This window comes from Eulemur rufifrons, chromosome 10 (assembly GCF_041146395.1).
Source record: "Eulemur rufifrons isolate Redbay chromosome 10, OSU_ERuf_1, whole genome shotgun sequence".
In the NCBI taxonomy this organism is placed as follows: domain Eukaryota; kingdom Metazoa; phylum Chordata; class Mammalia; order Primates; family Lemuridae; genus Eulemur; species Eulemur rufifrons.
In genome coordinates, this window is record NC_090992.1 from 5,919,494 (window position 1) to 5,933,692 (window position 14,199).

The 14,199-nt window shown below is 43.1% G+C and overlaps 1 protein-coding gene across 1 annotated transcript in view; it reads right to left on the reverse strand.

The window, feature by feature from the left end:
* Positions 1 to 14,199, reverse strand: part of SIL1 (SIL1 nucleotide exchange factor) — a 197,744-nt gene that overhangs the window by 75,148 nt on the left and 108,397 nt on the right. The window contains exons 4-5 of the mRNA XM_069484092.1: positions 4,287 to 4,407; positions 381 to 480 (exon numbers count right to left, since the gene is read on the reverse strand). Coding sequence (XP_069340193.1) covers positions 381 to 480; positions 4,287 to 4,407 — 221 coding nt within the window. The remainder of the gene's footprint in view (positions 1 to 380; positions 481 to 4,286; positions 4,408 to 14,199) is intronic.

Consider the following 14,199-nt stretch of genomic DNA (forward strand, 5'->3'; position numbering starts at 1 on the left):
GGAACAAGCCTGTATCTAACCCAAGTGTGAGTGAGGAGGAGACCTGGGTTGTAACGTCTATTCACTCATGGCCTGACAGTGGAGAGCACGGCCACCTCTGCTAGGCCTCAGTTTCAACAAACACGGAGTGTTGTTTGGAGAAATGGAATGAAAAGTTGCATTTGAACCTCAACTATGACAGAAATGCTCCCAGGACTGTTTCTTATAAAAAAAGAGTCCATAAAACGTTTCTTATTTGTCATTAATGGCCCTTTAAATTAGTTTACAATATTGTTATACCATATTTATTGCAAAAGCTTCTGGAAAGAGTGATTCCCTTCTCTGCAAAAACACCAAAGCCATGCCCTAGGCTTACACTAACAGGAAAAATCATCACATACCTTGTCTTCCTTTGAACTTTCCATCTCTCCTCCCTCCTTGAATTTTGCCAGTGCATTCTTGAGGTCCTGAGATGTGTAGGTGTTGGTGTTGACATCCAGCCTGTCCAGAGAAAAGCTGAGAGTGAGCAGGGAGGCACCATATTCCCCAAGAAAGAAAATGACCCTGGCTAGCACCCCAAGGTAAGCAAGGCCAGGCCAGTTCTAATATTGAATGCACTATCACACCTTTGCCTCCGAGTTCAGTTCTGGACACTCTTCTCTTCCCCATCTCCACACCCTCCCTTAGTTATTTTTAAATATCTATATGCCAGTGATGCCCGAATTTACATTTTTGGCCCACACCTCTCTGCTGAACACCAACCAGAGTCTTGTACAACTACATAACTGATATATCTTGTATCTCAGATGTTTACAAGTACCCTAGACTTATTCAATATTATGTCCCACCACTTTGGGAAGCGAAGGCAGGAGGATTGCTTGAGGCCAGGAATTTGAGACCTGCCTGGGAAACACAGTGAGACACCCATCTCTACAAAAATCTTAAAAATCAGCCAGGCATGGTGATGTGCTCCTACAGTCCTAACTACTCAGGATGCTGAGGCAGGAGGATCACTTGAGCCCAGGAGTTTGCGGCTGCAGTGAGTTAGAATGACACCACTGCACTCTAGCCCAGGCAACAGAGCAAAACCCTGTCTCAAAAAAGAAAGAAAAAACCAAAACAAAAAACGATGTTTCTCAAAACTCCACACGATCTGGCCCCTATATACCTCTCCAATATCATCTCCTACCAGTTGTCTTCTCTAATCACCCTGATCATTTGCCTGTTTCTCAAACTTAACAAAGGTAGGGATTTATTGTTGTTCCATCTGTCTGAAATGCTCTAACCCCTAAAAACCTATAAACTTAAACCTTTGCATGGCTAAATCCTCCTCATTCTTTAGGTCTCAGTCCGGATATCTTGATGAGGCCTTCCCAAATCACCCTGTCTAAAGCAGCCACACCCAGGGACTCATCACCTTGTTTACTTCTTCCCCAGAACTTATCACAACCTGTAATTATCTTACTTGAATGTTTATTTACCTGGTGTTCTGTCTGCCAGCCTCCACAAGGCTGGCATTTGTCTGTTTTGTTTACTACTGTGTCCCCAGTGCCTGGCAGATGGGCACTCAATAGGTGTTTTATGAAATAAGTGAATAGAGCAAGGAAATGGCCCCATCCTTGGACTCACCCCTGAACCACTACACCATATCGGACATAGGTAAATGCTCAACCCAAAATGATACAACTTAAATGTAGTTTGTCCCTCAGCCCTCCAAACGTAGGAGGAAGACTCAAAGAAGCTGGTTATTCCAGGGCAAGAAGAGAGCTGTACTACGGAGATACTGACAGGGATACGGACTAAGACCAGTGGGGCAGCAAAGTCTAAAGCACAAACAGGAAATGGAAAACCCGTTGCTAGGAGCCGAATATGCACTAAAGTCAAGCAGTGCTAAGAGAATCTTCTGAGACGAGCTAGAGTCGGTGTCTCTTGCTCAGCCCTTAGAGCCCACAGGCATTTTATAGCTCTAGGTTGCAGTGTGGCCAGTGGCACAGCCAGTAGGACCAGTGGAGAGGCTGCCATGGATTAGGCTTAAGGGATATCCCTACCTCTTTCCAGGCCACGTGTTCTTAACTCTGTGGGATCACTAACTTCTTTAACAATCTGACGGGAAGCTGTGGATTTTGTCCTTCAAAACAGAATAAGCAAGTAAGCAAAACATTGTAACAATTTCAGGGAGTTAGGCCTGCCCTTAGGCCTCTGTTCCCATTGCAGTGCTAAGGAGCCAGGAAGACACCAAGAAGTGAAATTGGGGGAGCTCCATCACAGGAGGAGCAAGTCCACCAACGGCGGCCAGAGACTCTCCGAGCTCACAGTGGTGAATGTCCCCACCACCTCGTCAATGTCTCTGGGCTGCTGTTCATATAGGTTTGCTGCTGGCTAAAAACACTGAGAAGGAAGAGGAAATGTCCAAGCATATCCTGGAAGCCATTACAGGGCAGAGCCCTTAAGAACACTTCAAAGGAGAAAAGTAAACAGGCAGCCGTGGGGACAAATATTTCTTCCTTGTGGGGCATCTCTCCAGACCACATGGATGGTTCTGCTTTCTGTTCTCAAAAGATATGAGCAACAGACAAAACGTAAGTGCTCCTACTGATGGTCTTCAGTCAGGGAGGAAAGAAGTGACTTTCCAGGGTATAAAAACCAACAAATAAAGAAACCCCACAGTAATCGAGTTCCTAACTCAATATTCTTAAGCCAAGGAAAAAAACCAGACCTTTTCCTTAGAAAATAAGACTTAGATTAGATGTGAGAAAAGACTTCCTGAAAGTGCTTTGAGACGCTGAAGTATATGCGTATGTGTGTGCTGGGGATGGAGGAATGTTGGCAGGGGCTGCAATAATGATATCTGATTATTTCTTAGATGGTTGTGAGAAAATAGTAAATCACAGGACCTGGGCTATTCCAGGTATAGACCTGTCTGGAGAGAGAGGGGCAGATGAAAGATCCTTGCCAACCTGGGGTGACTGTAAGCAGGAGAGATGACTCTCTTTCCATAAAAAGCAGAGTTTTCCAACAGTGAAAACTGCCCAAACCTTTGTAGGGTTGTGCGTGCCACCTGACGAAAGTACACACGGACCAGCTGAAATATTGTCTGTCAGGTATGTCAAGGAAAAGACTAAGGCAAGAATTGGGTCTCTATGGTCCCTTTCTGACTCATATATAACTGCAAAATATTGTTAAAGTAATAAAAATCCAAGGACTGAGGAACACTAACCCCATTCATTAATCTACGATTAATTCCCAATACATACATGTTTTATAACAGGGTCAGCAAACTATCTGTGATGACCAGATAATATTTTAGGCTTTGTGAGCGTTATTATGGTATCTGTCCCAACTAACTAACTCTGTCATTGTAGCAAGAAAGCAGCCATAGACAATATGTAAACAAATGAGCGTGGCTATGTTCCAATAAAACTTCATGGACACTGAAATCCGAATTTCACGTAAATTTCCATGAGTCATGAAGTATTATTCTTTTGATTTTTTTCCCAACCACTAAAAAATAGAAAAACCAATTTAGTTTCAGGCCATACCAAAACAGGCAGCAGTCCCAACATGGCCCGCAGGCTATAATTTGCTGGTCCCTGTGCTAAAAACTTCAAGGCTGGTATTTTATATTGAGCTTTCAAACTGCACAGTTCCAGCAACCCATGCAACCCTATGTCTCAACCCCCTTCTCCCTCATTCTGGAAATACCAACCACAGAAAACTTGTTAATTCAAGACAACAACCAGATAAATAGAAACTGTGAATTCTCTAAAATCAAATAATCTAAACTGGTTATTAAAAAATAAGGAAACCTCTAACCATCGGAGAACTGCAATAGCTTCTCCTTTTATACTATAAGAAAGCCTATTTTAATACTGACTAACAAGAGGAAAAGTCAGTCTGAATTAAAGACTTTAAAATGCAATTTTATTGTTCACCAAGGAAGTATTACTGCAAAGCAGAAGACCTAACAGGCCTGTTTTAATGAATAGATGACTCATCTGTAATCAGCACATTAATTGTTGGGATTCAAATGGGTGCTCTTAAAGCACTGGGAAAAATAGCTTCATTTTTAAAGCAGGTTAAGCATTCCCCCTACAACCTTTTTTAAAGTATCAATTTGCTTTGCAAACTGTTTCTTTCCAAAGATTGTAGAAGTAAACTTCCATAAAACCCTGACAGATTTATCACAAATTCTATGCTATTAAATTTCAAATTTTAAAAAAAGCCACATACATTTGGGTAACACTTTCAGTATTACAAAATCAGTGTCATCACTTAGCCTCCCTTAGTCTCTAGGGTTGACACTGTACCTTTTGCCCTTTTTCAGCCCCTTCAGATTATTTCGGAATTTGTCCTCATACTGGAGTTTCACCTCTCTTGCCCCAGTCTGAAGATTCAGCCGCACGTGGGATCCTGCAGGGACAGCCTGACCTAAAAGCCAAGAAGAGAAGAGGCTCATGAGGTAGAGCGTCCTTGGAGGGACACTGGGGTGGAATGGCTAACAAGCCAACGGTTTATTCATTCATGAAGACCAGACTGCTGTGCTCAGTTACGTCCTCAATCCACCCATCTCTCTCCTTTAAACACACATACACCACTCACATACATTCCTTTTGCTTATCTATAAGGAAATCTGTGAGGGAATGAGGCAAGGTGAGCGAGAGGATACACACTTGAATCTAGGGACCAACATCCCCTGATTAGAATCTGCATATTTAAGCTATTCTGTTTTCTCTAAATTGGGCAAATAAGCGTTCTTGCCATGTGCAGCAGGTGAATGGTAGATACTCACTCACTCATTGGTCAGGACACAGTTACATTACTGTCTCCTCCATGACGCCCTTCCTGCCCTTCTCCTGACAGTCCCACAGAACCCCAGACAGCTGCCATCCCAGGGAGCTTACACCACACCACATTCACCTGTTTGATGGGGCTCCTTCTATGAGGCTCTCTCCTCTCTGAGTGCAAGGGACTGTATCTCCTCCTTTTTGATTCCCCCATCCCTTGGGCCAGAGCTTGCCACATAAAATTGTGGCACTTAACATTATCAGAAGGAAGAAGGAAGGGACTGGAAGACAGGAGGACAGAGCAAGCCAAGGAGGCAGGGAGTGGAGCCAAGAGAAACTGAAAACTTAACACCCACCTATCTCAGAGGAGCTGATCCAGAGCTAAGAAAACAAACAAGTGTTGTGAATGGATGGGCTATTCATAGCATTGCACAAAACTACTCAAGGAGAGTTTAAAAGCAACTGTGCAAGATCACATCTAAAAATGGAATGTTATACCCATTCATTCATTCATTCATGGAACTGATATTTACTGAGCAACTACTATACACCACGCCACTGGGGTAGGTTCTAGGAATATAAAGATGCATGTTAATAGCTGCAGGGATAGAGAATTTCAGGGAAAGGATTTCTCAGGAGACTGGAAATTTGAAGCAAAGATGGTGCTTCTGACACCTGCACTTGGACTCTGTTTTCTCCTGCCAGAGGATGCCATTGCCTTGCTAGTGCTAAGTTTGATTCAAGGATCAAAAATTATAACAATCTGAAAAAATTTCTTCCAGGAAAGCCCACAGCACATGTTCTCTCAGAATGACCAGGTAAGCCCTGACTATAAAAGGGTAATGATGTAGCAAGAATTCAACAATTTTCTCAATTCCGGCATGATCACAGTGAACTCTGAGTTCTACCAGCCACTCTACCTCCAACCACTCTACACAGCACACCAAGACATGCTGCTTCTGTTCCTGCCACCTCACTTCAGTAGGGACTTTCTGCATCTTTGGCTCAAAAAAAAAAAAAAAAATGGAAAAGTGGATTTAAGTGTACATACAGATTTAAGTATATGTGCATAATGATCTCCCTCTAACCCCAACCAAAATGCTTCAAGGATAAAAAATACGTTCAGAGTAGAGTGGGGAAATCCTTCTCTGGGAGGCTTCCTGGTAAAGGTAAGTTGGGGGTCAAATGAGGCAAAAGCGAGACCCAGACTAGGAAGAGGGGGAATGCCAAGTGGAGGGAGCCCTACAGGGAAAGGTGCCAACACAGAAGCTGACAGGCCACAGCAGTCAAGAAGCAGACCAGGTCGCCAGAACCGGAAAGGGATGTGGGGGTTGCCGGCTTGGTGCACCACCAGGAAGCCTGGGTTTATTTCCCTAGGATAGGAAAATAAGACTAATGACTGAGGAAGATGGCTCCGGGAGGAGATGGGGCCAAATACTGACAAGAGTAACAAAGAACTGGCAACTTCTATCCCACCCCTGTGATCGTGGGGCAAGAGGTAACTTCTTTAGTATTAATCTCATCCTGAACAGTGAAGGGGAAAGGAGGCCTCCCCTGGAGAGATCTCAAACTGACAAAGCAACGTAGTCCCTCCCTCCTGGCTGAATGCTAGATAGATCATCCTTGATATTCCCCTCTGCTCTACCACCTCCACACCCAATCTCTCTCCCAAACCTGAAGATTCTTCCTGCTACACGTCTCCACCCTCCCACCACCGCTTTTGTCCGAACCACCACCATCTCCTGCCCAGACCCTCCCACAGCCTCCCAGCTGGCCTCCCGTATCTACTTCTTCCTCCCAATCCAACTGTTCTTTACAATGAATAATATTTATTTTTTCAAAATACAAATCTATGCCATTCCCCTGTTTCACACCTTTTCCTGGCTTCCTGTTTTTCTTAGGATAAAGATGAAATCCTCACCCTGGATGATGGGGCCTACAGTATTGGCCCCTGTGCACCTCTTCAGCCTTGTCCAACCCCATTTCCCTCATGCCAGGCACGCTGGCCTTTTTCCAGCCCATGAAAGAACTACGCTCTCTCCTACCAGGGGCCACTTCACCTGCTGTTCCATTGCCCAGAATGCTCTTTCCAACCCCAGCCTCCGTCTCCTCATCCTTCCAATCCCCACTAAGGGCCACTTCTGAGAGGCAACCTCTATTTCCACAGACTAGATCTATCTGCCCCCAAAGGCACCATGAACCCCTTCTTTATAGCACTTGCCACAATCAGTGGTTACATTTTAGGCGTTTTTATTTATCTGGTTAGTGTAACTGCTCATCACTTTATCCTCAGGGCCCATTCATGGCCTGGCACACAGTGAACTCTCGGTATTCAGTGAACTCTCAATTCTTCAGTTAAAATTTAAAATGAAAGAGAGGAAATCCTAGCTGATCTACAGGTACGTTGGAAGGAGTTTCACCAGGGCAGGAAGACTCATAACAATTAGTCACATTAACAGTTATTTTAAGTAATAATGATACTAATGCTAGTAATAATAATAGTACCATAAATTTTCAGACTTTTGATCAAAGTTAGAAATGGAAAAGAAAAAAGCACTTGAGTTTATAAGCTTCAGATATAGAGGGTTAAGCCATGCCAAGCTAGCCAAAGAAGAAACTAAGATCAATGTATTTTATTTGGGGAAAATCCCAAAATTACTCACTTCACATGAGGCACCACAGAGGGCAAGAGCAACCACAATGGCATTCACTCAAAATATGGGTTACGCCCATTTAAAATATACAAAAACATTCACGGCAGCAGCGGTGGCAGAAGCAACAAAAGTCACAGTATTTCAACTGTTTCTACCCCACTGGGGAAAAGGCCAGGCCAAGTTAGAGAGAGACAGAGCATGTGATCTGACCTGCATCCTTCTAAGGCCCCCGTGAAGGAAGACAATGTACCAGAACACGGGGGAAGAGCAAATCAGAGCACAGAGAAGTCACGAGAGATGTAAAGTAAGAGCGAGGGATTGGGGGGTGCAGGGCAAGGGGACAGGCAGAAAATAATACTGGGATCCAGAAAGGCAAACAGGCCTGCAAAGCCCACAACGTCTGTAGGTCCGGCTCCCTGGGAGCAGGTTCCAAGGCTGAGTATCTCAGCCTGAGGAAACCCTGTCGTTACTAAGTCAGGCCCCCTCATGCTTGAGTTTTGACTCCCAGTTGGACCATCGCTGACTTCAATCACAGCCCAGGACCCATTTAACAGCCCCTGCTTTTCCCAGGGGGACAGAAATCTGTGGTACATTGCAACATTGTCACCAATTTTCTTCATCCCTGCCTGTCACCCTTTGCCATATGACCCTATAGTTCCTCCTACTAGCAGCAGAGTGTACCTTCATGTGCTTTGAATTTGGACTTAGCTTGTACATGCTTTGGCCAGTGAGATGCTAGCAAATGTGCCACAAACAAATGTTTGAAATGTGCTTGCATGGTTGGCTTTGTCTCTTGGTATTCTGCCATCATCATGAGAAGAATATGTCACTCACTGCTACCCTTCTGGTCCAAGAAGGATGGAGTAGACCTGAACCCAAACTGTAGACTGGACCTAAGCCCCGCTGAGCCCAGCCATGACCTGCCAAACTAGCTGATCTGCAGACACGTAACCAAGAATAACTGGATTTCTTTTTAAATTTCTCACTCTGAACTACCTTTAAACTTACACAAAATTTGCAAAAAATAGTACAGAGAGTTTCCATATATCCTTCACACAGACTTTCTCAATGTTAATATCTTAAATAACCATAGTACCATTATCGGAACTGGGAAATTAACAACACCATCAACCAAACTAAAGATCTTTTACAAACCTTACCAACGTTGCCACTAATGTCCTTTTTTGTTTCTGGATCCCACATGGGCTTTTCTCCCTAGGTTCCTGTAGTTTGCAATAGTTCCTAATAGTTCTTTCCATTTCTTTTACCACCCTGACACCCCTGAGGAATACTAATCAGTTACTCAGGACTGTCTGGTGTCTTCTCATGATTAAACTGAGGTCTTACATCTCTGGCAGAAGCACCACTGAAATGATGCCATGTCCTTTTCAGTGTATGATATCACAGAGTTCGTGATGTCAATATGTTTTATTACTAGTGATACTATCCTTGATCAACAAATAAAGATAATCTCTACTGAGTTTTTCCCCTGTAGTAAACAAAAATCATGGGAAACTTTTTTCCACAGTTTGGCCGTTTCTCAAAGGTTCAATGTAGAGTATGAACCCCACAATTCCACACCTAGGTGTATACCCAAGAGAAATAAGAACATATGTTCACACAAAACCTTTTACATGAATGTTCATAGCATTATATAAAATAGCCAAAATGTGGAAACAACCCAAATGTCCACTGATTGATAAATGAATAAACAAAATGTTGTATATCCATACAATAGAGTGCTATTCAGCAATTAAAAGGAACAAGAAATACTGATATATCCTACAATATGGATGAACCTTGAGAACATTATGCTAAGAAAAGACAGAAACAAAAAAGCCATATATCACATGATTTCTTTTGTATGAAATGTCCAGAATAGGTAAATCCATAGAAAGTAGATCAGTGGTCATTAGGGACTGACGGAAGGGAGGAATGGGGAGTGACCACTAATGGGCATGGGATATCTTTTTGGAGTGATGAAAATGTTCAGGAGTTAGATAGTGGTGGTAGGGTAGTAGTTACACAACATTGTGGATATGCAAAAAAAAAAAAACAAAAACAGAATTACTAAAAACAAAAATCCATGGAGGAAACACTTTCAGATTATACAAATCTCTTTTCTCCTCAAACTTTTGCATGCCATTATGAGAATCTGTCTGCAACAATTACAACTATGATGGTTGTCTAATGGTGATTTTCTACTTTTCTCCTTCCTTGCACATTTATTAATTGTGATTTCACTGCAAAGGAAAACTCTCTCCTCCATCTAATTATTTATTTATATTAGTATGAACTTATGGATATTTCATTCTATGGGTCCAACACTATTATTATTTGTTGTTCACATTGTTTCAGCAATAGCAATTAGGAGCTCCTTTAGGTTGGCTCGTATGTCCCTTTGACAAATCCCTCCTCCCCACCATGATTTTCTTTTTTAAAGCATTTCCTTTCTTGCTGGTTCCATAAGATGTTCTGGGCCCATTTTGTATTTTCCTTTCCCTTCCCCTGGAATCAGCCACTTCTGAAGAGCCCTAGTGAGAACAGCATTTAGGAACCAGGATCTGGGTGCTAGACGTGTGCATTACTACTAGGGTGCCAGTGCTTCTAGGCCCTCTCAGTAAACAGAGCTAGAAATTTATGTACGCATATATACACACACATCTATATATCTGTACTTATCTGTATATATATTTTATTTTTATTTTATTTTATTTTATTTTTGAGACAGAGTCTAACTCTGTTGCCCAGGCTAGAGGGCCGTGGCGTCAGCCTAGCTCACAGCAACCTCAAACTCCTGGGCTCAAGCAATCCTACTGCCTCAGCCTCCCAAGTAGCTGGGACTACAGGCCTGCACCACCATGCCCAGCTAATTTTTTATGTATATATTTTTTAGTTGTCCAGCTAATTTCTTTCTATTTCTTTAGTAGAGACGGGGTCTCACTCTTGCTCAGGCTGGTCTTGAACTCCTGAGCTCAAACAATCCGCCAGCCTTGGCCTCCCAGAGTGCTACGATTACAGGTGTGAGCCACTGCGTTTGGCCTTGTATATATATTTTAAATTACAAGTTTATACTGATACTTCAATACCATAGGTTCATTGTCTTCTCACTTTACTTATTTATAACTTAGTTCTCTAACAGTGAGAAACCTGGCTCCTAGTATCTACAATATACTTACTTATTGTTCAATTCTAGTATAGAGTAGTTTCAAAATTGCTAACCCATATATCTGTGTGAAGCACATTTACCAAATTAGATTACAACATGTAGGTCTTTTGTCATTAACTTTACAGTATCTAGTGAAAATACCGTTTCACAAAGTTACTTAGGTTATTAATAGTTCTTTTCTTCCCCACCCCCTTCAGTACAGTTACGTTATTAATTAGTAATGCTTGGTTCATTTGCTAGTATTTATATTCCATTTTGTGGCTACTACCCTTCCACATGCTGGTTGGCTTAATTGTTCATTTGGGAGGCATATGAAGGGTATGCGAACTATTACTATGGTTCATAAGAGTCAGAGCTATACAAAAAGAACAGTGTTCTGTTCTTCTGTATGCTTTTGTAAAAATATATAGTTACTGTTGTTTTAAGGACCAAGCTTTGAGGTGTTTTGTTTATTGTGGCAATTCATTCTAGTGGTCCTGAAACAAGGAATTAAAAGCATCCAACATAACAGTTCTTTTTTCTGAAATTATATAGTTTCTACCTTTTTAGTATTAAAATGTCCTTTTCTAAAATGAGATGCTGATGATAGATAGTCATGTATTGTTTCTATGTTAAGGCCCTTAACTTAGCAAAGTAAGAAGTTGGTCTTGGTCTCCCAAATTTTCTTTTAAAGTTTTTCTGGTCCATGAAACAACATAGTCTAGAAACCACCTCTCTATTCTACCAACCTCCCCTAGGACACTTGAGAATTATTCCCACTGTACACTTTTAAATGAGTGAATCAGGTGGTAAATGAATTATATCTCAATAAAGTTATTTTAAAAATTTATTCCTTCAGATAAAGCAGTACTATCTCCTTTTGAATCCATGGACAGCAATTAGTGTACCAGATGCAGTTCAATTTGACAATAAGTATTTCCAGGGGCCAGGATAGAAAGCTAAGCTCAGAGCCTAGACACAGCCCCAGGAGTGCAGTGCTGAGAATGTTAGGAGAGGGAAAATGGGCCCGGGAAGCCTGAGGCCATGAAGCACCTGAGCAAGAGAAACCCTGGTAGAGGGGCAGGTAAGAAACAGTGATCCAAGAGGTAGGAACCAACTCAAATGCCCATAGGACACAGGCAGGTGAGAGAGACGAGTGTAAGAAAACATGCAATGGTGAGGGCTGTGAAAAATGCCCCTTCTAAAAGTATTAGAATTTAAATATATAAAAGCCAAACAAAACATCTGACCAATTTGTGACTACTGGAAAAGGTACTTTTACCTTTTAACAAATTTTGCCTGACTCAGTCTTTGTCCCAGTCCATCCCAGTGCCCAGTGATTAGAAACTTGTCCCTCCTGGATTCCCAGTGACAGGGCCCTCCTCAGGTAGTGACCATAGTGAGGCTCTTGCATAGCCTGGCTGCCCTGCTTCCACGGAGACAGGGCCAGCTGGGAGGAATGCATGGTGCTCCTGTGCCTGCCTTGGCATCAGATGCTTCAGCAGGGGAGTGAGAGGTAGGAGGTGTCCTCTGTAGGCTCCTGCCCAGAAACTTTCCACTCCAAGGACTTCCAGTCATACTCAGACTCAACAGCAGAAAGCCACAGGCTGCCCCGGCTGGCCATGCCACCATAAGCCCTGGAACTCTGCTACCCACTCAGCTGTCTTTGATGACTGGCTGAATTTAGCCGAATTCCTTTATCTTTCTGAATCTCCATGCCCTTATGTGTCAAATGAAAAGAATTTATCATGTCTGCTTTTTCCCTAATGTGCTACATTGTTGTCAAGAACAAATGAGAAAAGAACTGTGTCGGTGCTCTGAAGAAGTAAAAAGTGCATCAGGAAAAACAGCCCCAAAAACAGCCCCAGAAAAGTAAATGTCAACCCAGATGAAGCAAAGACATTTCATTTGTCAAGTCCTGTAGGTATGTGTTAAGAGTAAAATCTCCCTATTATGCCGAGTTTCTGAAGGGCAGGAACCAATTACTCGTGCCCACAGCTCAGGCTCAGCCCCAGGCACACAGTAGGCCTCCAGAAAGGTCGGCTTGAATGCCAGCTCCCCCTTGCCCAGATTAAAAGGAATAGAAAGAATATGGAACAGGAAGCAATGCCACTCACCTCACTGGGGCCTCCAAGCTCCTAACTAGGGCTGGTCAGAGCTGAGACTTTACAGGCCTGGTTGCCATGACTACCACAGCCCTATCCTCCTGCTTCTTTATTCAAAACCCCCAAACAAGTCCTGGCAAGATCCGTGCTTCACACAAACGAGCATCTATCCTGTCTCTAAGGCAGGACTTGAACAGAACCAGTAACAAAAAATGTGCACAAACCTCTCTAAGGAGCGCAACCCTGAACCAATACTTATTAAATTTTTTTTAAGGGAATCACAAACGGAGACCTTCTTGAACAGCAAAACCTGTAAGGAGTCATTCTCCATTGTGGTTATATTTATGCATTTTTAAAAGGACTGAACAACGACAAACGGAGAAAAACAAATATTATCCAAACTGATTTTTTACTCTGAGTCACAGAAGAGGTCTGGCATAGCTTCTAAGCAAGGGCAGAAATCCTTAACCTGCATTAAAGCCCGTTGGAACAAAAGACTCCATGGTGTCCCTCAGGGAACAGCTAGCCTAACAGCTGGCCTCCATCACCCCAGGACTACCCTCCAAAATCTCATCCGCTGCACCCTAACCACTGTCTCCTTTCCAGTCCTCAAGGAGGACAGATAATAGCTGGTCACCAAACCTCTATACACAGTATTCACAGGAGCAATGCTCTCCAAGGACAAGGACTATCAGTGCTACTTGGAAAATTTCCTGTGTTATAGTGGGAAAGGTACCTTGAACAGTCATCAAGACAAGGGCTCAAAGCAACCACATCTAGAACATGGAGAGCCTTTTAGAAGGGGCATTTTTCACAGCACTCACCATTCCACAAGTGGCTGGTCATCAACAAGCCTTCACTGAGGATTGGGCAAGAGCCTGCTCTTTTCCAGGCATTCCTTGTACCCACTCAGAGGCCACCTGCTGTGCTGGGCATTGGGAAGGATACCACCATGAATAAGACTAATCCCTGCCATTGAGGACTACGCAATAAATGGGGTTGGGGGTAAGGACACTTAGAATTCTGAGTCCGGAGAACAGCTTTCAGGCAAGCAATGAGTAACTTCATATGAAGCACTTGGAGCTCAGTTTATAAAACAGGGAGACAAGAAGCGGGAAGACCAGTTTGGCAGGCTGTTATAATCATACTCATCAGACATAATGAGTCTGAATCAGAGGAATGAGCAGGGAATGGGAAGACTGAGATAGCAGCGAAGGACGATGGTATTTTGGCCAGAAAAACTAGGAATCCTGTGGGCCCCCTTCCCCACAAAAGCATCAGATCTTTAAACAAGCACAGTAACTTCTTCCACCAGCCTAGGGGACTTACCACAGCTGCAAAATTTAATAAATCCAGGGATGAAGAAAAGGAGACCAGGGGAGAAGGGGGCAGAGGGGCTACTTGCATGCAGAGACCCATGATGGGCCTCCCGCACCTATTTCCTAGCCAGCTCGTTGCCTCTACTCCCCTTCCATCTCTACCCTCAGTATGTCCCATGTTCCTTCTAATCTTAGAAAAAGGCCCAGTAA